General features: G+C 45.2%; 1 protein-coding gene across 4 annotated transcripts in view; it reads left to right on the top strand.

Moving 5' to 3' along the window:
- Positions 1-735: 735 nt before the first annotated feature.
- TMEM131L (transmembrane 131 like) overlaps positions 736-26,488 on the top strand; it is a 78,580-nt gene continuing 52,827 nt past the window's right edge. For 2 of the 4 annotated variants that reach the window (XM_035324525.1, XM_035324522.1), the window contains exons 1-3: positions 736-910; positions 1,139-1,209; positions 8,083-8,126. In XM_035324525.1, coding sequence (XP_035180416.1) covers positions 787-910; positions 1,139-1,209; positions 8,083-8,126 — 239 coding nt within the window. In that variant the 5' untranslated portion in view covers positions 736-786. The remainder of the gene's footprint in view (positions 911-1,138; positions 1,210-8,082; positions 8,127-26,488) is intronic. The other 2 variants (XM_035324521.1, XM_035324520.1) reach the window with 1 other exon arrangement.

The raw sequence follows: 26,488 nt of genomic DNA, 5'->3' as shown, positions 1-26,488 counted from the left end.
TGGTGGATACTGCAACAGTAACACTGCTTTTTTTAAAAAAAATAAAAAGAAAGTTAGCTATCCTTGCTGCTTTTTTTTTTTCTTTCTTTTTTTTGGGGGGGGGATACTCAGGGGAGTTTGGGCGTTGCTTATTTGAGATCAAAGGAAAAGTTAAACTTTTTTTTTTTTTTTTTTTGGTCTCAATCATTGAATGGCTCTACTATGGAAATAGCTCAGTGTTGTCCTGTATTGATTGAGTCCTCTGTGTGATTGTACAGATGTGTTTTGCTGGGCAGCTTCCTATGAAAAATGCACAAGGGGGGGAAATGACAAGAGTAGGGTCCCCTGGCCGTGTTTCATGAGGCTGGGGAGGCAGGGGGAGCCAGCAGCAACTCTGTTCAGTAACAGGACCACGATGTTGGTCAACTGTGGCACGAAGTGGGCTGCCAGGAGCCGCAAGCTGACGGTGGACGGGCTGCCAGCCCAGCTAGCGCCCAGGGGACGTGAGCGGTGGCTCGCCAGCGAGCCCTGGTAGCGGCTGCCGGTCTTTGACTGCAGAAACCCCACCGGTGCCAGGCTTTTGGGTCGAGGCCGTGGGATGACAGAGGCTGCTGGCGCCCCTGGGGCCGGGACGGAGGCTGCCGGTTCCCCCCAACCGCGGGGGGCCAAGATGGCGACGCCGCCTCACGCCATCCCGGCACACGGCCGGGGAGGGGGCGCGGCCTCTGCGGCGCTGGGCGAGCCCTGCCCGGCGCGGCGCCGCCCCCCGCCCCCGCCCAGCCGCAGCACGGCGCGGCGCGGCTCGGCATGGCGGGGCTGCGCTACCCGCAGCACGGCGGGCACTGCCGCGCGGCCGCGGCCATGAACCTCCTGCTGGGCGTCTTCCACGTCCTGCTGCCCTGCTTCCGACCCGGGGAGGCGCAGGGGCAAGGTGAGCTCCGGGGACGGCCCCGGGGGGGGGGGGCGCCGCCGTTGTTGCCGCCGCCGCCGCTGCTGCTGCGGGGGGGAGAGCGGGGCCGCCGCCCCCGTCCCCCGGGCGCTGCCGCGGTGGCAGCCCGGGGACACAAAGGCGGGCGGTCGCGGCTGGCCCCGCGCCCCCCCGCGGCCCCTCGTGCCCCCCGGCGGTGGGTACATGTGCGGTTTCTCTCTCTGCCCGCAGCCATCGAGCCCATCCCCGGCGTGGTGGAGCTGTGGCAGGCCGAGGAGGGCGAGCTCCTGCTGCCCGCGCAGGTGAGGGGGGCCGGGGGGGCGCTTATGGGGTGGGGAGGGCGCTTATAGGGCCGGGGGGCGCTTATGGGGTCGGGGTGTGGGGCCGGGGGTGGGGGCCGGCCGGGGCCGTGCTGTCAGGCGGCGTCCATGTTCCCGGGGGCTGCTTCCCCTGCACGCCTTCTGCCCCTGCACCCGGGGGGCAGCTTTATTAGCTTTATTTTCTCCGCTCCCCCCCTCCCCCCCCCTTTTTTTTGTTTTTTCCCTTTATTTTTTAAAGGCCGAGCATGCCTGCCTGACTGCGCCTTTGCGTGGCAAACGCCAAATGCGCACGCAGTAAATATGCATATATTTATATTTCGCAGCACCGCTCAGGTGAAGCCATTTTTATTTATTTTTTTTCCCATCAAATGACACATCACTTATGGTGTCACTCCCCCCGTCGTGGTGCGTTTTGGTTTTGTTTAGCTCCTTTTGTCGAGCGGTGGCGAAAATTGCAGAATTCTGCATGGGGAGAGGAGCTGGAACAGTAAAAATACGCGGCGGAGCCTGTGCAGGAGGAGGAGTGCTGGCAGCCGTGGCCTGGAGTTTATGGCATTTGAGGCAGTCATTTAACTCGCGGTGACGGACTCTGCCATATGTCGAGCTGTGCCTTCCTAGACTTCAAGGCACCAGGCTCATAACTGGGGAGAATCAGTCCGTAGGGACGCCGTCTTGTGCGAGAGGGAAAGCAGAGCAGTTCCTTTCTCCCAGGCCATTACACCCTTCTGACCACCGATATCCACCGATGTGGGGGAAAAACAGCACAAGTGTTATTTCTCACCGCAGCTAGCTGCCGATTGACGCTGCTTCCTGGGGCCCAGCTCTCTCTATTCTGGTATAATGGAAGCATTTTCTGTGGTACATTTCATATTCCCCCTCCCCCCCCCATTTTTATCTGTTATGCTATTCTGAATTTGCCTGCTGCTATTCAGAAGTGTAGATACGGTAACAGCTGGGGGAAGGTGCAGAGTCTCCGTGGCCAGAGGTGCTCAGGGAAGTCTGCCTCTTGCTTGTTAGCCTTTACCTTGAAGACATTAAGATGCATTAGATGTAGGACCACGTAATGCAGTTGTTTATAGTTGCTCCTCGTAGCAGAGGGGCGATTACGTAATGTTTACTTCCCAAGAAGATTAGGTCCTCTTGGAAAACACTTTGTTCTCGAGCATCCTCAAAAAATGAGCTCCGGTGTGGCTGCAGCAAAACCAGTCGTGAATGGCCCTGGAGCTTGTCGTCCTGTAGTGTATGGTCCTGCTGAACCCTTGCAGCAGAAAGGATGAGGCTGTTCTTTCGTTTCTGTAGATGCAGCATTGGGTATGCAGGAAAGAAAACAGACCTAATTTCAGTTGCAACAGAGTGAGAAGAAATCGCTATAGGCTCACTGAAGTAAAACATTGACATTAAGAGACAGATGAACCAGTGTCTGTGAGCACTGGTGGTGCAAAGAGTGCTTTACATAGCTTTCTCTTTGGAGCTCGGAGATGCAAGCAGCATCTGCCTAGTAGGACACTGCTCAAGCAGAAACAGGAGGGTTCTGCAGTCAGGTTCTAAAACCAAAGTGTGGTTCCAGGCCCAGCCCTGGTGCTCAAATTTCTGTTTCCCTGTGGGCTTTGGCTTTACTTAGCTCTTTTCAGGCTTGTGGCTGGATGACCCATTTGAAGCTGCCTTTTCCAGTTAGTAGGAAGAGGAAAGGAGACCTCTCTGTGTGCCTGAGGATGGTGATGGGCCATCTCCTTAGTGATGCACTCCTTTAATGAGGAGCAATGCCACTGGCCTGCTATTGCTATTTGTAGCTTTCCTCTGAGCTCCAGAGGGACCAAGCGTTGCCCTGTTGCGGTCACCTTTGGTACGTACCTATTTCGCTACATCTGAGCTAGTGAAAACAATTCAGCGTTGTCGCCCTGCTGCCTTCTGGGTCAGTGAGGAGCTTGGCAGGGGTGTTAGCATTAGCTCTTGAGATTCAGAAAACCTCTTCACCTGTTAACGTTTGACTTGCCTTCCTTTGTTGGAGGGATGGTTAAGCTCACAAGAGATTTACTGCGTGTTGGTGGCCACGCTCCATAAAAAGAAAAGGATCTGACTTTAGCTGTAAGGACGTTGTCCACGTTCTCTTCCTTGCAAGAGCAGGCTTTCCCAGGTAGACACCCAGGCGGTTGCTGCCAGCGTCGCTGGACCGGAACAGTGGCGATGCGATGGTAAGGATCTAGTAGGATGAATAGCTTCCTGGCTCTTAAGTGGGTAAGGAATGTTGTTTGATAGGGAATACTCAGGAGTAGCTTCCTCCATGTGTTTAAAGATGGGTCCAGGGGAACGCGTTGGGCACGGGAGGCATCCTGGTTCCTTAATCGAATCCTTCCTCTTCTCTTGAGGAGAGAGGGAAGGAAGGACGGACAGACAGGAAGGAATGCAGCACAACAGCAAGGACTTCTCATGCAGAAAAGAAGAATCCCAGGAAGGAGCCATGTGTGCTACTCTCTCAGTGTACCTCCACCCTGCCCGCATGTCGCGAGCTCTGAACGGGGGTAGAGATGAGCTTGTCCTGTCTGTCCAGTCCTTTTGCCTGGCTTTGGCAGGCTACCAGCACTGTCTGAATGATGCTTTTCCCTTTCTGTAGTGGCTTTGCACTATTATCTTATTTTCCATGCATCATCAACTGTCTGTGACATAGCAATTTTGAGCATTTCTTGCTGCATGCAGCATTTCAGAATGGGAATTAGATCGGCCAGTCGCCCAGTCAGCTGCCAAGTTGCCTATGCCTGCTTTTGTTTTCAAGATCACAAGCAGAATAAAGAAATCATGTTACAAGGAAGGGGGAGGTGTTTTAATCTTTGTAGTTGTTCCACAAGGCCTCTCGTAGCATCACTCTTGTCTGCGTGTGCTCTGCGAATGCGCCCGCTGGAGCAGAGCCGCCGGCGGCCTACACGCCTCCACCCTTGTCACTCTACCTTCTGTTTCCTCTTGCTTCCCTCTCATTGTTTGCAGGCCCCCTCCCAACTTCCCTCCTGTGTGTAGCTTCACGCCTTTTTTTTCTTCCCCTCTCCTTGGGAGCATTTTTCTTGCTTTCGGCTCCCTCTGAAAATGCCCTGACTGCAGGGGGTGGTGGCTCACCTGCGCCCATGGCCAAGGCTGAAGGGTGGCCGGGCGTCGTGGGCTGTGAGGGGGTGCGTGGGCCGCTGAACTCGGGGAGGACAGCGTGCTTCCATCAGTCTTCCTACAACTTTAGTATTTCTTCTTGGATCCCCTTTTTGCTTGGAAATGGGCTCAGTTTTCCAGCCAGTGTCAGCATTCCCTTTGGGCCGAGTTCCTCTTTCTTCGTAAAGGTAGTGTGGCCGCGGAGCTCCTGCGTTCTCCTCCTCCTCCTCCTTTTCCTCAGCCTCCTTTTTATAGCATCGTGACACAAGACATCTCCAGGGTGACTGGATTTTTGTTCTGCTTCCTGATACTTGTCATTGATGCTGAAGAATATGAAGTCTTGCCTGCCTTGACGGTTGGGAGATGAATGGAAAGCCAGTGGGATTTTGACATGGAGGATATCAACTGGGAGAGCCTTGATTAAAGCAGTTGTGTTTTTTATTCAAAATACTATTTTGTGGTTCTGGTTGTATGTAACTTGTTAATACTTAACTGGAGAAGAGCTCAGGAGAAGAGCTCTTTGGGTAGGACTTGACATTCAAGCCCTTCACCATTAAAGGCTGAAAAAGCTCCAAATATAAACAGTCAAACTTAGTGCAAAACTGCAGTGTAGTTAGGTGTGGTTTTTTGTTGTTCTTTTTCCTCTGAAGAGAAGAAAAAAGAACTCAAGGAGAAGCTCGAGAAGGTAAGGGGATCTGGCCTTCTGTATCCACAGCCACAAAAAAAATGAAAGGAGAGACACAAATGCCATCTGCTATTTACGATGGACACCACTTAAAAGAGTGTGATTATCTCAGTCAGAGACTGCTGTGGTAATTACCCTGAGAATCTAAAGGCAGGGCCAAGCCAATTAGGTATATATGGAGGAGGACATTCAGTGCTTTCCTTTTAGCCCCTTCAATTTAAAGTAAAATGATGAAGGCTAAATTTGAGGTCTTACAATTGAAAATGACAGCAAGGCATCAAAGGTAATATGTACCAACCTTTTTTTTTCCTGGTGTCTGTTTGTGTCTATCTGATGTAATAGGTTTTCTCCCTTCCATGCATGTTGTGTGTAGGACATGAGCAAGATGTTTCATTAGAGGAACGCCTTGAGTGCATTTGAATTTCTTTGCAGGCATGTAGGAAGTTAGAGCAGCTGCTTATTTCAGATTATTGTGATAATGTTTCAGGTATTGAATTTTGGAGAAAAAGGAAGATGCCACAATGTTGGCTCTATTATAGTCAGTTACAGGCAAGGGGCAAATACAGAGCTGTGTGGGCTTTCTCCAGAAAGATTCTGCCTAGGTCTGAAAGATACATTTTCTTTCTTTTCCTTTTGGCCCATGTAGTAGAGACTTGTCTTCAGTTCCTGTTCTTCGGTGCTGCTCAGGGGCTAATAAGGTTAATTAGTCTGCCAGTTGCGAAAGCTGATGAAGACCTTGATCTTGCATATGTATCTGAGATATGTGGCACTGCAGTATGTCATTAGGAGAGGCATATCCTATCAGCCATGCACAAATTGAATATACGGAGTCACCTACTTCAAAGCAGGGCTTGTCTGAAGGCGCACACATTGTGTGAAAGCCTGAGACAGACTTAGGGTGGGATTATGTTCTTCTTTGGGCTGTTAAAAGGCTCTTCCAGCCTCCCAGTTGAGCTTCTGGATGGTGCTGATATGATTTAAGACTGGCTGGCCATGCAGATTATGCAGAAACTGTCAGACCAGGCTCTCATGCCTTGTGTGACATGAGGGAGGCTCTTTCAGGGCACAAGATAAGCACCTGCCTGTATTCAGGATGGGGTTTGGAGAAAGGGATTTTTTTGTTTTTCCTTTCCTGTCAGGGATAGGCTGCTGTGGCCTGTGTTTTGGCCTCAGGAGCTGTTTCATTCTAGCCCCTTGTAGTACATGTATGGCAAAATTGTAGCTGGTTAAAGCTTGCTGGCTTTGCTTTCTTTTTCTTTTTTAATTCCTCAGTCTGCATGTAGCATGACATACGCGTGACATAAACAGAGGAGGGAAGAAGGTAGGAGAATGCTGGAAATGGAGCTCTGCATGTGTGCTCCCAAGTCAAGCGTGGTTTTATTTATATATATGTATTATCTTGCACAATTGAATTTTCATGCTGTGGCTGTACCAGAGATCGGGAACGTTTTTCTTCGTCATTGCTTCACAAAACGCGAAGAAGAGAGAGAAGTAGTCAATGCTAAGATAATGAGTGTTGAGAGTGAACACTGTGTAATGACAGTCCCAGGGTTCTAATGCCCGGCAGATGTTAAACCATTTGAAGGAAGAGTTAAGCCATTTAAAATGAGGATAGATTGCCAGCCTGTGGTGGCAGAAAAGCTGTTCCTGGGAAAGGTGGATGAGGAGTCCTCTGATTTTTGTGTGTTATGGTACCAAGGTCCTGGAAATGTGGCACGAGCTTGAAGAAACTGGAAAATGGGTGGTGCTTTTGTGTCGTGCCTTTCAGGTAGGGTCTAGCTAACCTTTGCCTGTTTGGTCTTCGGAGGAAGTTGCCCGGCCTCCATGAACACTGGCCACAGGACCTCCAGGTGGGTCTGTGCTGCAGAACCATGCATTGGATCTGGACAATGAAGATATTTTTTTTTTCCCCCCATTGTGTAGCGAAAACATGCTGGTGAAAGCTAGTGTCTTGTGGTCTGTGAGTGTTGCAGTTCAATGGAAAATGTGTGGGAGGAGTGGTGGAAGGTGCTCTCTCTTAATTTGCAAGCTTTTTTTTAAATTATATTTTTCCTACCTTTTCATTGCTACAGTCTTTATGTGGTGGTTTGTGGAACCATCACTTGCTTCTGCAGTGGCTGGGAAAGCTTACCAGCTGTGCTTGGCAGGAGAACCGTGACCTCGTCTCAAAAATGTTAATCTCCCTGAAGTCGTGCCTCATTTCATCAGAGCGTTTTGGGCTGTTGTAACACGCTCCTCCTTGAATTATACCTACAGCTCTCCTGGAAATTTCAGCCGGTCCAGAACACAGCTACCTGCTTGTTTTAAATGGATTTCCTGCAGGGAGCTCATTGAACCAACGCTTGAGTTCATTTTTGTAGACAGTTCAAAGTGTTTAGTGGTCAGCTGCAAGCTGCCATGGTTTGTTTCCTGCAAGTTTTGAAAATTACCTTTGTCCAACAATTGAGCTGAGCTGCTGTGCTGTAAGCTTAAGCTCTGCACGGTTTTTGTACGTTTTGCTGGTTGTTGGTAAGATCTGGGTTTGGGATCTTGCTGCCTTAGTTGGAACTTGCTGCCTTGCCTTTGCTTTTGGCGTTACCGTGTGACCTGAATTTCAGGGTTTTACACATCATGCTTGCTCAGATACTGGTGAATGACATTTACTTACACAGGGCACGTAATTTGAAGGTGGAAATAATCAGCCTTCCCGTAGCTTGAGGGCAGTTTATGTTTTCAGATTGAAATTGTGTGTATGAACAGAATCTTAGCTGCATTTGTATAAATGGAAAATAAGTCTGTTAAATCAACATTTGAAAAAGTAACGGAATAGCCGTGATAAGACAATTTATTTGGCAAAATGAGCTGTAACCACAAATGGGATGGCCAACGTCCACCTTACTTGGACCACAAAGGAATTGCTGGAGAATTTTTAGATTTTTTGATTTTTTTTCCAGATGAGTTAGAATGGAGTCCAACTTCAGAGGGGTTAGAAATGGTGCGTATGTCCGGTGCATGCTGTTGCAGTTCTGAGATCCTTATGTGGTATTTTCTTTCTTTGTTAGGCTGATTCTGAGGAGGATGTGGAAGAACATCCACAAGAGCCGAGGTAAGCACAACTTAAATGAAAATGAGTATTGAAGCTTTTTTTTTTTTTTTTTACTTTAGGAAATACTGAAGTGTAATTGGGGAGATTACTAAAATTATGTTTTTCTGCTGCATATTAAATACATTTTCAGTATGTGTGACTTACTAGTTTCTCAACAAATGTTAATATTAATTTGTTAGCAGAGCCAGAAAACAGTGTACAGCATATGCAAGACCTAAGTGCCCTCTTGCATCTGTTTCTCTTTATTCCATCTCTAAGCTGCGTTTACTTTTCATTGCTCTTACACAGAAAAAATACTGTGTTCATCAGTTCTGCTTTATAGTATATTTTGTAAGTCGTTTCTTAAACAAGAGGACGATTTTCGGTTCCAAAACTTGCAAACGTAAGTAGTCTTGGAGTGTTAATGTGTACTGTGGGGATAAGGAAGATTTAAAGCCAAAGACTTATTAATGTGTTGCTGTGGAACAATAAATAGCCTGCTGTATTTTTTTTATTTTTTTTAAATCAGATAAGTAATAAAGCTGTTAAACGTAGCCTTCAACTCTGCTCTTTCCTTTAATACCAGGCCTCCTCTGTTTTGGAGGGTTGGGTAAATAGTGCTGCAGATTTTATATTTTGAACACACATTTTGTTTCCTCTAAGTGTCCAGATTAAAATGCTTGGACATCTACCAGTGAAACACTTCCTTCCTTTGGTATGTGTTAATGTGGGTACAGCTTTCCATGCCATGCCAGTCACGAAGATCACAAGACTTAAAATAAACACGTGTAACACCACCGTGTTCTGACGGCTGTAGTTAGCCTGAAATGCTTTTCTCATTTATCTCCTGTCTTTGCCCTTAGCTAGGGTTTGAGAGTGAGTAGATCTGATAAAAACGCAAGCAGTGCTGGGAATTGGCAGCAGGTGTAAGCATGGGAGTTAAAAGGGGGTGGTTTTGATCCGCTGGTCCTGCGCTGCAATACTTCTTCACAGAGCTTTTTTCTCCTTCTCACTGCCCCATCAGGAACACCATCTTCTGGACCCAGCATCAGCTTAGGGCTCTTGTGCCTCATCTACGTGGAAATGACAAAGGTGGTGTAGAAACAGGATGGCAGCGTTATTGCTGCCTCTAACAGGTGTCACTGACAGTTTGTGCTTACCTACATCCTCTGATTCATATCTGCACAGAGAACAAAATTCTTTTTCTTCTCTTCTTTGAGAAGAGGATTGGGAGGGGGTAAACTGTTGAAAGCTGGCGTCTTCCCTGCACAAATACAGAACCTTCTGTCTTTCAGCTGGGGATTACTGTGGTTTTGGTGCAAAATTTTCACTGCATGCCGAAGCATGCTCTCTTTCTTGAGACATAGTCAGAAGACATCGGTCTCAAATGCTGTGCTTAAGGTGGTTACTGAAACTTTTATTAGTAGCAAGAGATGCCTTTTAGGGGAAAACAACCCCTACACCTGCCTCTCTCTTTCAGGAGGTATATGGAGTGACTGGCTAATACGGCAATAATAAAAATAAAGTTGAGAGATAGAGTTCTTGATCCTCAGATAGGAATTAGGAAAAAGTGGTTTGATTTCTTTTTGTTACTCAGGTGCTTAAAGATTTTCTAGTAATCACTCATTTCCATTAGTGACCTTGTTTTCTGAAAGTAAAGCTTCTAAGGCTCACTGTTACATGGATGGAAACATCCTCCTATTGTCAGACACTTAGATGCTTCAGGAAACTTGCCTAAACACATGCTGATTTCTGTGCGTCTTTTAAACTCTAGTAGTTTGCTGTAGTATGTAAACACTGATCTGTGTGTATCAAAGGAATGTTAGAGTGTAGGCTGTATGTAGCAAGGATCTTTTAGAAGGGTAAGAGCTTATTTCCAGATGAGCTTTCATTCCTGTGTTTTATGTTACTGCGTGCTAAAATGATGGGGATTTCCTCTTCCTATAGCAGCAGAACCTGAGAGGTTGCACTATCTCCATCTTGTTGTCTGCCAGCATGCCCTAGGGAAATCAGCCGAAGATACTGAGGCTTGATGTGGAGCCCCTTGAGCACCAGAAACAAAGCACCTTAGAGCAGTGGTGTGAACAAATGTTAACGGAGACAGAGAAATCAAAATTTTCCCCAGAGCCAAAGAAAGCAGAGAGAGTTCAGCGTCTTGGGGCATAAAGGAGAAAGTCTCTTCCCAAAACATTGTTTTATTCAATTTTTAATTCTAAGTTAATGGGCTCTCTTGGGAGCTTGTTAACCTACTTAAAAAATACTAAAGCATTACGAGTCAGTTAACTGGCTTCCTGTGTATTGCATGTGCATCGCAGGATCTTCCATTTGGGGTGGTGGACTTCTGTTTTTGTGGTGAGGGCTCTGGAGGGATGGATGTTGTCTCATCATTTCTGTGAGCTGGTTCAGAGGTGAATGGGAAGTGGTTGATACGGAGATCCATAGGTTTCCTGTTCCTTGAGTGAAAAAAGGGTAATTTGCAATTCCTTAATTTCCAGTCTACAATCCAGTCTGCCTTTCTGATTGCTTGTCTGCTGCCACAGGTTGCTTTCCTCTGCTTTCCGTCTCTCTGGATCAGACTCTAAAATAAGAAGTGATGGACAGTAGATACTTGCTGGATGTACTGCTGCAGGCCACAATCTTTAACATGTTTAGTCATGCTTATTTGGACTATACTTAAAAAGCTTCTTCACGTTTCCTTAAAAATTGTTCCGTGCATTTGCACATGCTCAGTGAAAAGACGCTCTCCAGAAGAACAGCTTTGGTTCAGGGTGTTAGAAGAAAGTCAATGACAGGTGTTGACTGAGAAGTCTTCTCTTTTTTCTTTCATGCTGGTGAATATTCACTTGCCACAGCTGGAAGTTAATAAATTTTTGAAGATTTAAGCTTATTACTTTACTGTGCTTTTGCTAAAGCAGCAGAATAAGTCAAAAGGCACAGTTAAAGGTACAGTACTGTTCAGTGCTGTATACAATGGTTTTGAATTGTTTAGCTTTTTGCTTTAAAGAACTACATTGGACTATCAAAAGCACAAAGGAGTTTTGGTACATGACATTCTTAATCTGTGGTTTTGAGGACTTTAAGGGGGGAGCTCTGAGAATCCAGTTTCCAAGCTGATGTGTTAAATAACACTGGTACCAGGTTGCACTCAGTAAAACACATGGAGTAAATATTTGTGTATTTACTCCCTGGTTGTGTTCTCTTAATGTGGCATATATTAATAGCCTGTGAGAAAGGAGAGAGAGACAGTAAGAGTATGGCATATAATTAGTGAGTGAGAGGACATTCTGCAGCCGTTACCTGAAGCATGTTTTGCTTTCAGTAGATAGGTATCAACTAATAGGAGAATTACAAGTGTGATCCAGTGAGTTAAGTTGTGCATTGCTGTTTGACTTTGATCTCCAAGAATTTGACCAGTGGACTGTACTCACTGGTGATACATGTCTCAGGTGGGTTCCTGCTGCTGGGATGCTCCAGCCACTGGAGTCACAGCTGGCACCTGGCACTTTGACCTCCCCTGATTGTGCAGTGGGATTGCACTTCATCCCACATTTTTTGCTGTCTGTGGAACCAGTGCCTCAGACATGGAGGAAAAATGGGAAGGTAAAGATAGGACACGCTGCCTTTTCCTGGTGTTGATCGGTGAAATGTTTAACATTGCTGAGGAGGAATAAAGTTGGTGACCTGGAAAGGTTTGAACTAACATTTGGGAAGTCCAGGGTTTACTGTGAAACAGCAATGCAGACATGGTGCACAAACTGCAAAATTACTCAGGTGGTCAACACTCCTGCAGATACTTCAGAGATGGAGTGATAATGTTCTCTCCAGGAATTAGTCTGCTTCACCTGCATGTTTGTATGTGGCAATTTCTCACTGGCCACAACTTCATCCCTTCTGCAGTCGAGAGGCACAGATGAGTCTGGCACCGAGGGCTGTCTGTTAAGTCGCTTTGGAAAGCCAAAAACTTCTGTGAGTGACTCATCCTTCAAAAAAGCCTGTGATCTTAGTGCTATAATATGACAGTCTGGTTCTTGGAAAGTAATGGCATGGGACTGGTATTAAGCTAGTGAGCTTTGGTGGTGGCGAACTCTGGAAAAGAAAGATTGAAAAAGAGCTTAGGATCAACCCAATTTCTTCTCTACTTTTTCTTACTGAAGGGGAAAAAAAGAAAAGATTTCGAATCAAAACAAATGTCCAGGTGTAAATAAAACATTTTGTGTGGCATTTGCTTTTGAAACATTTTTTTATTAAAATGAGTATTCATTGAGAAGTTTTTTCAAAAGGAAAAGCTGAAAAGTCATTTGGGAATGTCAACGTATGATGTTAAACTGTTCAAAAGGGGAACCATCCTAAAGCAGTGTTTTCAACCTAAGCTTGTACCGAGTACCACTAGTCATTTAGATTGACATTAAATTTACCCCTTCCCCCACCCAAAGTATTTGAAAAATTAGTTGAAGACTTTTCCTAGTATACATGCTTGGGCCTAACTTGTAATACTGAGAATTGCTTTTATTAAATTTTAAATTATTTTGAACTTTTTAGAAAGAATCAGGCATCTGTGCAAGTGTGTATACATACATATACATGTCTATTTGTGTACAAGTCTGTATATATTTATATGTATAAAGATATATTTCTTCTTGGGAAAAGGCTTTTTAGTTGATTTGGCATAAAATAACACACTTGTACAGTATGCAGTGTTCTCACTGAATTGCACCAAAAGTACTTTGATATTGGCTAACTTTTGTATCCAATTGATACATCACTCAGGTTGTATCTTACAGCTTCACCAAATCACCAAGGGTCTGTTGTTAAGTTTTATTGGATGCATAAAGAAACGAACATAGTCAGGGAGTGGGGATGAGATGTGTGCTGCACCTGCCTCTCATGTTTGGGTTCCCTGCAGGGACTGAAGAGGATCACTTGAAGCTAGAATAAAAAAGGCTTGCTGGAGAAGATTGTTGAAAGGTTGACAAAGTTAAGGGATCTCTTGTAGATAAAGAAACAAATTGTTTTGGAAGGATCTATTAGCATTATTCCTATTCTGTTAGACTTCTGCCAGGGCGACATACTGAACTGTTGTTTCTTTAATCTTTTTATCTCTGATTTATGTGTTGTAATTCATTCACTGATGAACTTTGCCTTGATGAACTTTGCATTATGTGCTGTTAGGGACAGCTGTGCTCCTTATGTGCATTGCTTCTTCCAAAATACCGGTCCTTTTGCAATTGTGTTGCTTGTCTGCTGACACAGGGAGTAAAAGACCTGTTTTTATTCCCCCCACTTTATTGCATGCCAGTGCTGTGTGCTAGCAAATGAGTCAGCTACCCGTTTATTTATTTACTTCAGAGTTGCTTTCAACCATTTCTGCAATGAGAACAGCAGCCGGGCCAGCTGCACTGTTTCAGACCAGGCTGAGGAGCTGATGCTATGGCTGCTTTGGAGCTGGAGCTAGTGGCAGATGAGGCACTCCTGCTGCATCTTGCAAAGATCGGTTAAACTAATGGGTCCTGTTTGACCCTCACTGGAGTATTTTAAAGGTGATGCATCACTAGATTCAATTTGTCTTTGATACACTGCCGCAATACACTGCCATACATCTCAAACATACACTGTCTGAATTTAAAACAAGAACAGCTGGTGGGGGATGAATTTGAGCCTGCTGTTGTGAGCCCTCCTGGCCTGAAAGATGCCCATCATCAGGACAGTGACAGCTTGACCTATGTACATTAGGTTGTACACTGACCTAGAGGGGACTTCCCCATCCATGAGTGGCAATGTGACTTTGAGAAATGAAGGCAGTCTTGGTCTAGCAGTTGAGGATTAACACTTGTGCTTTCATATGGCTCGTGCTGCTTTGAAAATCTCTACCCCATGTTTCTGCTCTGACAGTGATGGTCTCCTCCCAGCTGGGGCTGCGAGGTTTTTGTTTGCACAGGGATCAGTATTTGTGAAAAAGCTGCATTTGTGCTGCTGGAGGAAACTTTCTCACCTGACCCATTGGAAACAGAGAAATGAACTGGGTTTCACATTGTGGTGACCCATCTCTTTCTTTCTCTTGTTCTGTTAATTTCTTCCTCGTTTTCTCTTCCCGCTTTCTGTCTCTTCCACAGATCTTTTGCATATCTTACTATGACAGCATTTCTTGCTTCTCTTAGTTCCTGTCTGGGCCATGCCTGAAACAGTTGTAGTCTCAAGCCTGCACAGCAAGGGTAAGAGACTGTCTTGCCCTCGCTGTTGTCCCTGTACTTTCCCCTACCTTGTGCAGCTCTACATGCCTTCTACATCTCAGAAGATGACTCTGGATTCAAAGCGCTTCTTTGTCTTAGTTTTTGCAAGGTTAACATCAGCCTGGGATCGTTCTCTGCTTTCCTTCGCAGCCATGGCAGAAGGGTGCGTATGGTGTGGGGTCTGCTGGGGGCTGTTCTTTCTGCAGCAGTGTCAGCTGCAGACGTGCACAATGCTCCTTCCTTGGGCTCTTCCTCTGGCTGTGCTGGACCTTTGACCCAGAGCTGTGTGTGGAGGCTGCGCTCCCCCAGGGGATAGCATCACCACTGTGCTCCTCGCAAGGAGAGCAGTTTTTTTGGCAAGCTCATTCTTCATCTGGGCTCTGGACCTGACCTCATGGCTTCCTTCTGCAGTCTCCTCTGCCCTGTCTTCCCCTTTCTTCCTGCTGCCTGGACGGGTGGTTTTAATTTTTTGTAGGCTTTTGCTAAGCTATGCATAGCCTGTGCGTTGGGACAAGAGTGTGCCCCAGATGCGCTATCTTTGCGAGCACTCTGCAAGTCAGCCTGGTACCCAGACGTCCTTCTTGTCCAGCTTAACCTGCCTGCTTTTGGAGAAGGGGACGTAAGGGCACCGTGTGTTTAGAGAGGGGGAAAAAACAGTGAAAGCAAACAGCTGCTGTGGCATGCAATCGTAATCTGGGTGTCACCTTCGCCCATGCATGCTACTTCTGTAATACACATAGTTCAGAGTAGGATCTCTCTTCTTATCCTTCTGCTTTTACATTTTAATACGCTAATAATGAACTTCACAAGTGTTAATCTCAAGGTAATCCTGATTTGTGGCAAGTGGGCTGCAAAAGATTTAGCTTTATATCTATAAATTTATTATTACTAAATAAGTTTTGCTTCCCTAATAGCTGTTGTTCAGTTCTCCCTAACAGGGCTTAATTCGGAGTAATTGTAATCTTAGCATTATGCAGTTAAAAGATGGACATCTGGAATAATAGACCATTGTCAGCAATCTGAAAATTGACACCCTATAAGCATTTGGAGTCTTAGTTTTCCTGCTGTTACAGATTTGGCAAATCATTACGGAGTAGAAAAAATAAAGCAGCTTGTTGGCTTTTGGGAATTTGCACACTGTCCACTCGTGAATCAAATAGTGCCATCACGTTGGCTTGATTTCAGTAAGTTGAATGTGGGGTTACCTGAAATGTCTCTGAAGCAGTGTGGTAAAGTGTTAACAGGCAGTGCTGTTACCTTCCTCCCATCTTCCTAGAGAATCAGAGGTGATACAGCCCAGCTTGTAACACTGACATATTTCAATTTGAATAGGAAATGTGCCCTGGGAAAGCACAGTTCCCACCCTGGCTGTGGGTCCAGGTGGTGACTTGGAAGCAATCGGATGAAGGAGCCTTTTCGGTCATTTTGGTGTTTGCCACACTAATGTAGGTAGAAATATGGACAGGAAATCAAAATACATACCTCATCGCTACCGCTTTCAGTTCAGTCTTGGTTATAAATATAGGCCTGAGTTCTGAACCATTTCAGTTGTATTGTCTTAACATTAGGTTTGATCCACTGTCTTTGGCAGCTGCTTAGGTCAGAGACTTCTTCTGTTGTGGGGACTGTTGAGGAACGGCCAGCTCCCCCCTTCCTGATGGGACAAAGCAGTCCTGTCCGTGTCAGGGGCAGGACAGGTCTATCAGATACGGTATTTGCATGTGGTGGTGGTATGTGTTGGTGCTTGTGCAGAACTCCGAGTACTCACTGCAAATACTTGCTTTGTGTATGTACAAGAGCATGCTTTCATCAGGTAAGCCAAGGAGAAGCGTGTGGGCAGCGTCATTAATTTAGGCGCCTGTCTTGTCCTGTGAGGGGCTCGCCATTTGGATATGTCCAGGCTGCTGCCCGAGGTACGGAAGCTGGAGAGCAAAGCCAGGCTGTGACAATGGTCATCGCTTCTCTCTCTCCTCCTGTCCCCAGAGCCATGTATTTTTTATTTATATTGTACTGCATTTTTTTTAGTCCTGGTAAGTTTTAGAAGGTGCAATGGAAATGCAATTAGACAAGGCCAAATCATTTTTTTTATATACTCTACTGACCTTGTTTTCTGTAGAACACATGGGCTTTATATAAGCTTTAAACACAATAATTTCTCGATCAGAACCTATTGCCTTGAAGTTTTGTGCTGAGAATTCAAAATAGAACTGTGTTCTCCGAGAGGATAGCGAGAGTCCTTTTTTTTTTTTTTTTTTTTCAAACCTTTTGACTTCTGATAGCTCCCTCTCTAGTACAAGGTATCTGCTGCAGCACCCAGTGAACCAGTAGTTAGCAGTCTCCTATCTAACCCACCCATATACCTGAAATCCACAGACATCAGAATTAAGAAATTTGAAGTACAAAATAATGGGTTTTGTTACCGCCTGATAAAAGCTGACTTTCACTGTAAAACTTTGTGAAGACAGATGAAGAAGCTGTAAAGGCTTGGACGTAGAAAGGAGAAAGTGAAAATAATGCAAAACATTCAGTGCTGTTGAAAGCTCCGGGTGTCTTTCCCCTGGTTCATGATTTTCTTGTGTTTTGGTTAGAGGTTGAACTTTGCGAGGAAGAAAAAGCTATGTTAAATACTTGTTCACAACAGCATTGCTGCTTCAGGAAGCACAAGAAATGCAGAAAACAGCCCTACTTTGTAAGCCTAGCTTGTTTAGAAACTGTTCTTTCAGATGATGGGATGGTGGCAGATGACGACACTTGCAGTCTTGTAGCTGAGCCTTCTTTATGCATGATCTCAGTTCATTTGCATTCCTAAAATTTGAAGCTGATCTGGACTTTGGAGAGGCTTGTACGTCGATGGAATGATAACTTTGCCAACTTCACTCTAATTTCACGCTACTTGGGAAGACTTTCCAAAACCCAAATGGTATATGTAAAGAAAAAAAATTGACCATAGGGTAAAATTGATCTGACATGCATTCTTGGTATTTCTTCTGTATATGTAAAGCATTATTTACTTTATATATATATACATATATATATATATTTATATATTGCTGTTCATTGTTTTAATATTTCTCTCTGGCACCTGGTTATTTTCTTTGAGAGACTGAAGGGTAATCCCTTTGTCGCGTATCTCAGCAGTGATGAAAATAATTACCTTTGAATTAAAATGGATAGGTAGTCTCTGCTTTACAAAGTGGATAAAACAAAATAATAAGTGAGCAGTACATACTCTGCTTATCTGAGTCTCTGCTGCTATCTGCCTTGTTGGTAGCACATGTATATTTATCGTCTGAGTGGGACTTTCCCAGCTTTTTTAAAGTCATGCATGAGTGCTGATATGTAATCTAGTGGAAAGTTAAGTCTTACTTTACTGCCCTTTATTCCTCTTTATGTGCTCTGAATGCTGTCATGTTTTCACACTGCAGGTCCGTCCCCGATTTACTGGGGGTCTTCTCCCTCTTGCAAGAGGGTTTGAAGTGGAGTTGTTTTTAATAAAGAGCCTTAGACTTCCAGTAGCTTTAGGGACCAGGTTTGAGCCACTTGGAACATCTGCTGTCAACTCCCGCAGGATTCTTTCAGAGCTGACAGTGTTTGGCAAGCAGAGGATCCAAATGTTAGTGCCTGATGTCTTTAATGTTTGTTGGTGCGTTGAGGTCTTGACCTTCCTTGTGAAGCTGCTTCAATTGTTTTTGCAACTTCTGCTTCTCAGAATTAAGCCATAAATCTGCCACCTGGCATATTCCTTCCGCCGGCGCCTCCTGCCCCCGTGAGCACTTCTGAAGAGTTCCTCCACAGGCAGTACATGGGTTTGGTGGGATCGGGCAACTCCTTGCAGTCATAGAGCTGTAGGTGTTTGCCTCGTACTAGCGAGAATGAAAACAGGTTTGGCAGTCATGTATCAAAGCAAAATTGAGGCCGTATGCACGCAAGTGTATGGGCTTGAATGCCGTCCCTAGGCATTTGGGACGTGGGTCCATGTTTGCCTGAGCAGTGTGTTGCTTTGCCGTCGGGAATACCCCTGGAACAAAGAGCAGCTGTGGAGACTTCCTTGACTCCGAGCCAGTGGTCTCAGTGTGATGTGTTTAGCACTGGAGAGAGAGAAAAAACAGATGTGCTCTTGTTTTTGTATTATTTGTGAGGAGGATCCTCTGCATGATGTCCAAGGTCTCGAGGTTCCTCAGTATGACACTGCTCTAACTCCATAGCCGTCGTGCTCTTGGATGAAAGGTGCAGTTTCCCCAGCCAACTGACAATGTGCTTGTGCACGCTTTTTAGGGCTCGGACCTTCTGTCTGTTCTGTCTCCAGCTCGCTGTACTCAGAGCAACAAAGTGCACCACGTCCTTGGTGACTTCCTTGTAGTAGCTGTTAATCCCTCATCTGTTTCAGACAGGGCATCCTACGGACAGGTGGGGTCTGCATGCATATCTCGCTCGGCTTGGAAGCTGTCCTCGCATTCGCTGTGATGTTACCGGCTGTCGTTGCACGATGGGGCTGACGCCTGAGAGAGCTGCGGGATAAAAGGGAAAACTGGACGGGTTCTGTTAGGCAATTATTTGACGTGATACAACAGTTTTATTCAAGGGTAAACTGCTGTAATTCATTTTAAAAATGGTTGTTTTGTTTGGTAGAAGATAAAAGCAACAATTCTAAAGTTTAAAGTAATTACACTTGCCTGAATGTTGCTGCTGAGGCAATGATTAGACTGTGAAGATGTACTTTGGAGTTGTTGGACGTTAGATGTTGTTCTGAAGGGCTGGCTTGTCTTCTTCGGGTTTAACACGGAAATTGCCATGTGAAGCTGTTTGCTCTCTCCTTGAAAAGTAGAACAGTCCACAAAGACTATGTATTACAAACATCTGAAATGTAAAAAGTTTGTGTTTTTACCCCGTGTGAAACTAGGGCCCTGCTGAAGCTATGGGTCAGTGACTGCTGGCTCCCGCGGGAGCTGTGCTGGGACACTTGGTGCAGCTGGGTGTCAGCCCCGCTGGGCCTGAAGCAGCAGTGGCTGGAGCAGGGCCTTAGCAGCTCGGCTCCTGCACTGCCACAAATCCCCAGTGTTTTGGAGCAGCAGTGCTATCAGTGTTAATGAGTACTGCTCAGCATCGTGAATGACCCAGGAGGTGCGAAGCCCAGGGGTGCAGCAGCCCTGTCCCTCTCCAGGGTTTGTCTGGAGGGGCCCATGGGGCTGCGAGGAGATGACAGCAAAGTAGTGGCTGATGGGGGGGGCGGGGGATCTGCTGTGTTACAGAGGCCCCAGGACACAGTGGTATTGCTGCCACTGATTATAGTGTGGCGTCCAATATGCTTACAGTGCCATTGTGGCATTGCCCATCTGCTGCTTGAGAGCAGGTCAGTGTAGAGGGCATTACAGTGACCAGGTTGCACCAGTCTGGATTTTATTTAAAAAAAAAAAATAATTTAAAAGCAATGCGAGAACTGTAAGGAGCCAGCCAGGCAAGGTTCTCCCACTGCATGGCCTGGAGCTGACACTGAGGAAGAGGCAGGACCCGTCCGCACCACGGGTACATGATTTCACTGGTGGTGAAATGCCCGCCTTGGGCACTGACTGGGGACAGAGCTTGCGGTGTTGGAAGGCTGGTCTCCTCTGGCTCCTTCTGTAGTGTGGGGGGGAGAGGTTTAATTCAGCTTTTTTGAGGTGCCTGTGGAGAAGCCTGTTTTCCCCATGCTTGCAGAGGGAGGTGGGAGGGACAGGTTTCCCAATTTCAGAGCCCGAGGTGAGGGAGCGTTCCCATCCTGGTGGAGCTTTCCTGCCTGCCGCTGTCCTGTGTGGTTTCCCATTGCAGGACAGGACAAGAAGCCAGGTGAGGTTACAGCAATTTTTCCAAGCCCTCAGCATTTCTGACTGGCCTAGCGAGCCTGTCCTGCGCACTTGGCTCCTTCTTTCTGCAGAAGCTCCTCATCGTGCAGCCTCCAGCCGAGGCTCGGAGCAGCATGCTCACTCAAGCAGACCCGTATGGAAACGGGAGGCTGCCGTCCACGCATGGCTGCACAGCCCAGGAAGGGCTGGGCCACAAGCAGATCACACGTGGTGCTGGTGAGATGTCCTGCTTAGTGCACCTCCGGAAGCTGCTCAGATGTGATGGTGAGCCTGCCTGGGCTGGAGTTCGGCAGCGGGAGAAGGACCGGGGGTTGATCGCCAGAAAGACGGGAGTGAAGAGCGTTGTGACAGAAAAAATGATGGTGAAGGCTGTGTAGGGGAAAAGACTCTGCAAAAACAGAACAACAAAAATAACAAAAACACCAAGAAAAGAAAAAAGAAAACTATTGAAAAAATGTCTAGTGAATGAAAATACTGGTAGGAAGGGGAAAGATGAAAGTTAGCTTATCTAAAGTGATAGACAAAACTGATAAGGCACAACAACAGCAGATAGCAATCTAACGATTAAAGGAAAGGTAGACAACAGCAAAGGGGAAGTGAATGAAAAAAAAGGGAGTGACTGATTCATAACTGTTTGTACCTTGTGTAACCACCATCGTTCACATATATTGTGTGAGTCCATGCAAAACTGAATTGAACCTCCCCTCTCTGGCAGTCAGAAGTGTGCAACTTCCCTGCTGTGTGCACCCTCCGTGTAGGTTACTACAAGAGGTACAAGTTGGACCTCATGAGCGACATCATAGGTCACCTCTTACGTTGTGTCTGCAGATGTTTTTTTTACATTGTCTCACTGACTGAAGTTGTGGCGTGGTATTTTACAATTAAGGTCTCTGCAATAAACATAGCACCAATAAATGGTAAAGACATAAACACAGAGATAATGAATGCTTTAACCCTATACGCATAAATGCGTAATTCCTATTTTTTTTAATGGGTTTGGAACAATGAAAAGCATTGCGCTGCCCTTAGGAAATGAGTAGTCATGTAATACTGTAGACCATGTTTTTCAGCTCCTTTTCATTTTGTGGCTTTAACAAGCCCTTTCTGGTTTTGTGCCTGCTTGCCTGCTAGTGCTGTGTGCCATGTGCATCGCTGTTTTGTGTCTAAATCTTGATTCCTGGCAACTGGAGGAGGGTGGGGAGTTGAAGGGCCTGTACTTGACCGACTCCTTGACCCGTGCTTTACGTGCTTTGTGGCTATTAACTGCCTTTCTTCAATAGCTATTGTCCCATTTCTGTCTTGGTGTGCTCTCTTTTATCCAAGTCCTTTGCTGCAAGCCTGCTGCCTGCAACCCATGAGGTGCCTGCTGCCTGCTTAGGTATTTCTTTGGCCTGTTGGTGACCTACTTTCTGGAGCATTTAAACTCTTCTTTTGAAAAGGAGGCATTTCTGCCCTTTGTCAGTGGTCCCAGTGTTGCTGGGATAATGTGCCTGATCCTGCAGATGCTTGTAGCCATTTTAAAACAAACACCACCACCCCCCCCACACCATCCCCACGCTTTCAGTCTTGCACAGACTTTTTTTCTTCCTCCCCCTTCTTGTACATGGTGAATGCTTTCTGGTCACTGAAGCGGTGGGCTGCATTTTGATGATGAGTTATGAACAAAACTGAACTTTTTTTAGCGTAAAGTATCACTGCTGAGTGACAGGAAGAAGCCTGTTAGAGGTTGAATGCATTTGCTTTCGTTCACTTCTCAATGTGGTCATAATAACGGGTCAAATGCTATGGCCCCTCAGACTTCTTGGCCCGCTGCTGCTGTCCCCGTCTGCATCGAGTCCTGCTAGATCAGGCGTGGGTTCCCAGCTGGGACGGGGATGTTCACATCCCTGTTACCTTGCAGAGAAAGGAGCACAGCCAAGCATGTTAAATACATCTTCATGCCGCAGGGAAATCCATGGTCTGTCAGTAGCAGCTTTTCCTGGCGCAGGAAGCTTGGGAAGCTCCATATTAAATAGATTAATTTGTGGAGCATGCAGCAGCGAAGCACATCCTTTCTTTCAGCTGAAGCAAATTTCTGGTTTTTGAGGATCGTTAAGACGCGAAGAATAGCTTTGCTGATTCTTTGTCCTTAGGGACAAAAAAGCGCTGTGCTTTATGAGGCCTGCTCCTTTTCCCTTTCTTCCTGCTGACCATAAGGAGTTAAAAGCAATGGCTTGACATTTGAACTCTGTGAACTCTGATTAGCTTCTTGGCTTTGAAATAAAGGAGGAAATACTAGAATCTGGGGGGGGGGGGGGGGGGGGGGTGGGCTTAAAATAGTACGTGATTGCAATATATATTTTTTGAATTGAAAAAACATACCAAAAGCTGACTTCCTGCTGTTTTTTTCCCAGCTGATTTTTCTCCTCTTCCCTCCTCTATCAGCTTTCGTACTGCAGGAAGCAAATGTTAGCTTAAAGGCTCAGGGTGCCCGTTGCTGGACATCAGAGCTCCAGAAACATAGCTGAGATTTTGGGTGGTAGATGTTTCATTATGAAATATACCCTGTTTCACAGGTTTATTATAGTTCTGCTTTCCTTCTTAGTAGAGTGTTGCAGCATTTTATACATCAGAATAAGCTGGCTCAGAGTACGTGCTGTGCATTGACTTCAACGCATCCCAGATGTTTTGTAAGGACCTGATAATTTCTGCAATAAGCATTGTAATTACTAATCCTAGTAATGATCTTTTTGGGGCTCATTTGGATTTTCTGTTATATATTTTTCATGTTGTATGTTTTTAATTTTTTTAACGACATAATCTAATAAAGTATAAATATTTCTTAGTACTTAGGAGTGAGTGGGTCACAAATTCACTGTTGAGAGTGCTTCCTTTTGTTAATAGCACTAAATCACGCAACTGTCTTTCCATTTTATATGCCGCGAGCGCTGAGTGACAAGAGACAGACCAGCAAGCTGGGTATTTCAAAAGGTTGCATCTAGGGGAATTCTGCAGGCTGTCTGTGTGGTGCCCTGCCACTGCAGTGGTTTATTTGCTTTAGGTCAAAATGTGGAAATGATCTGATGCTGCGGAGGATTCCCCCTTTTTCTGCCCGCAGAAGGGGGTGTATGTACTTGGAAGTGTAATTGGAGTCTTATAGGGGGAGCTGGAAAGCAGAAGCTTTTAATTTGATGGTAGGTATAGATGACTGGAACATTGAAGCATACGGATGGAGATGAAATTGCATAGTGCAGTCAGTTAATAAAATATGAATGAACATTAAAAGTAGTCTGCAATATTTTTTTCCCTATTGAAATTTTAAAAGGTACTTCATGAGAAGAAAATCAGTGTTGCTGGAGAAAATACATATCAAGTATGATAAATAATATCATGCAGTGCTTCTGTCAGATGCTGTAGAATCCAGTAGGTTGCTGCACCAGAACAAAAAGCTTTGTCAAGTGACATCAGAAGAAGGAGAGAGAAGCAAAGATAAAACGCGTCCCAGCTGGGAGGAGTGAAGCACAAGAACAGAATCATGCTCTGGGAGATGGAGAGGTGGTGATTTTGGGATGAAGCTACTTTTTTCATGTTGCGGTCTAGTTACTGGCTCATGCTTATCTTTTACTTTTCTCCCCAGTGAGGTTTCACAGTGGCCCCTGGGGTGGGGGAGCAGCATTTTCAGCTGCTGCTGGAGCCTGCTGTGAGTGGAGCATTGTGTAATCGCAATTTCACTTTGCAGCACCGTGCTTAAAGTACCTTTAAGAATAGCGTAGTCTTGTTCTTTTAATTTATTTCTCTTTTAAATTGTATTTCCACAGTCAGCTTGTGAAAATACTATTCAGTGAAACAAAAAATTAGATGTTCCTAGAGAACTAGTGTATGCTGTTTAAATTCTGGATAGCTTGCACATGCCTGAGGAAGTTTTGCATGAGGTTTCCTCTACTGGAAGAGAAAATTAAGATTTTAATAAGTCAGGCAATCAGTAGCAGCTATAACTTCTCCCTTATGAAACTGAAATTAGCATAGCGCTGAGAGAGCTGGGCTTGGTGTGTTACTCTAGCAAAAGCTTGGTGAAAGGGTTTTGAAAGAGGTGCCTGTATTTGTTTTCTACAGGGACTGTCCAGCGTCCTAGGAGTTTGTAAACATTTTCTGCCTAATCCATCTAAATGGTGTAGTATTTGTTTTTTCACAGCAGTAGCATTTGAAGCTATCTGGTAAAATTCTTTGTAGATACCTTGCAGTTTTCCATACTGAGCCCATGATCGTGCATCTTCATATGCTGGTTTAAACAAGGAATAGCATTGGATGTTCGGAGGGAAGATACCGTGCTTAAAGTTTATGCTTTTTGTTTAAAGATTTGGGCTGTAATTCACAAAAGATAGGAGATGTGCAGTCCAGGCTGATGTTTTCCACTTCGGTGTCAAAGCTGGATTTTGCAGCTTTATATGGTATCTCAGCCTGCTGACTTTTCCATGGCTTCTTTTCAGGGGCAGGTGGTATCAGTTGCATTGTCCAGACCAAAGGCAATAAATCAAACCCAGATTTTTTTTAAAAATACTTTTATTTCTTAAATCTTATGTCTCAGCTTGCTTGTATTTGCTTAGTTTCCCTTTTTAGTTAATGTTCTTTTTCTGCTTCATGGGGAGAAAAAAAGGGGAGGGGATTTTCAGTGCTTACCAGATGCGGTGTAAAAATTTCTTACAGGCCTTAAGATCTACCCTGCAAATCTGACCTGTTAAAGGCTTGTGCTTGTTCATTATAAGAAGAAACTAACAGGCTCGAATTAATGAAGAAACAGTGAGAGATGGCTACTGCAGGACGATTATCACTCTTAAATATTAAGCAGGTCAAGCTTATCAGATACCACAGAGCTCTTTCATGCATTTTGCTGAACTATTCTAACTTGAAATGGTTTCTGTCAAGATGGAAATTTTTGGCTGCAGCTGTAAATAGAAAAAGGAAATGGTTGGGTGCAATGATATTTAACAAGAATGTAACTTCCTATTACTCTGAGCTTTGCAGCCCCATTGTGTTTCCTGTCAATAACCTCCCCCATTCTCTTAAGACCAGAGAGAGATGTGCTGCTACATGGGACAAATACTGCAGCACCCTTACACGTGAAAGTGAAACGCTCTAAGTGGTGTTGCTGCTGAATTGACAGAAAATGGCCCTTTGCTGTTGCACCTAGGGAGATTTTTGAGTGAGATTATGTGCTTGATAAAATGAATGTTTATTTTACTCAGTAAAATTGGAATTGCAGTTGATGCATTCAAAGGCTGGACTGGGATCTCTGGACTGGGATCCTTCTGTACTGTTCATGGTCCCTCCTTAATTTTCATTTTTGAATTTCAGCATCTTTTCTTCCCTTGTAGACACTCTCTGCAGGAAGAGAAGATGAGTTCATTGTTATTTTAAAGTGAACTAATTAAGGCAGGTGTGATAGAATCAGTACTTTCGTTTTCTTGATTCTCTGTCTTCATTAGAGGCCTAATTACGTTTGTACAGGATGATGCTTAAAAGCAGTACTTGCCACTAAAAGCTGCCATGGTTTCAGTGTTGCCAGGGCAGAATTCAATATTTAGCCTACTTGGTGCGCAGAAGTGTGCGGGAAGAAATAAGCTGCCCTTAGGTACAAGGTAAGTGAGTATGTGGTTGACCTTTTGCCTTTTTTGAGAATTTTTTGTTCTGCCTCCTTCACAGGGGTGTGCTGTGAAGTTCGTTTGCTTCCAGTGAAATGCTTTGAAAACTGGGTAGGGAGCAGACATTAAAATTTCACGGTATTTCCAGTGCAAGACTTGCAGCTAGAGTGGCTCGGCTTTTAGCCTGAGAAGGTGCTGCGCTGGCATTGTACAGGCCTTCTCTTTTTGCTAGGTACTTGTGTGTACTCTTTCTCTCTTGGTTGTCTTTTCAGATGTCTGAAAGAGACTGTGAGCAACACATCTTGGCTTTAAAATGTTTCTTTTTCAGTTTAGAGGCTATAGGTAGGAGCTTGGATAATCCGTGATTTTTCAGAGAGACAGGGTCTTGTAGCTCCTGCTGAAACAGTTTTGGGTTGCGAGTGGTCAGCCTTCTTCAGAAAGACGTTTTTGAGACCTCTAAAGTAGACCAGGGTGCTTCCAGGTTTGTCATCTTTAATACTTCTTCATTAAGTCAGATGGTCACAAGTTAGCATCTTAGAAATGGTTTGTGATCTTAGTGTCAGGTTCTGAAGAACAAACCAGGGCTGTGCAGGCAGCTTTAAGATGTTGGAGGATTTGGCAACTGCAGGTTAAGCAAATTACTTGGGGGGAGAGGGAGAGCAAATTTGGCTGAAAAGCTCTGAGGTTTTTTTTTGGGG

Source organism: Oxyura jamaicensis, chromosome 4 (assembly GCF_011077185.1).
Source record: "Oxyura jamaicensis isolate SHBP4307 breed ruddy duck chromosome 4, BPBGC_Ojam_1.0, whole genome shotgun sequence".
Classification (NCBI taxonomy): domain Eukaryota; kingdom Metazoa; phylum Chordata; class Aves; order Anseriformes; family Anatidae; genus Oxyura; species Oxyura jamaicensis.
The sequence above is the reverse complement of the archived record's forward strand: the minus strand, read 5'-3'. Positions and strand labels throughout refer to the sequence as shown.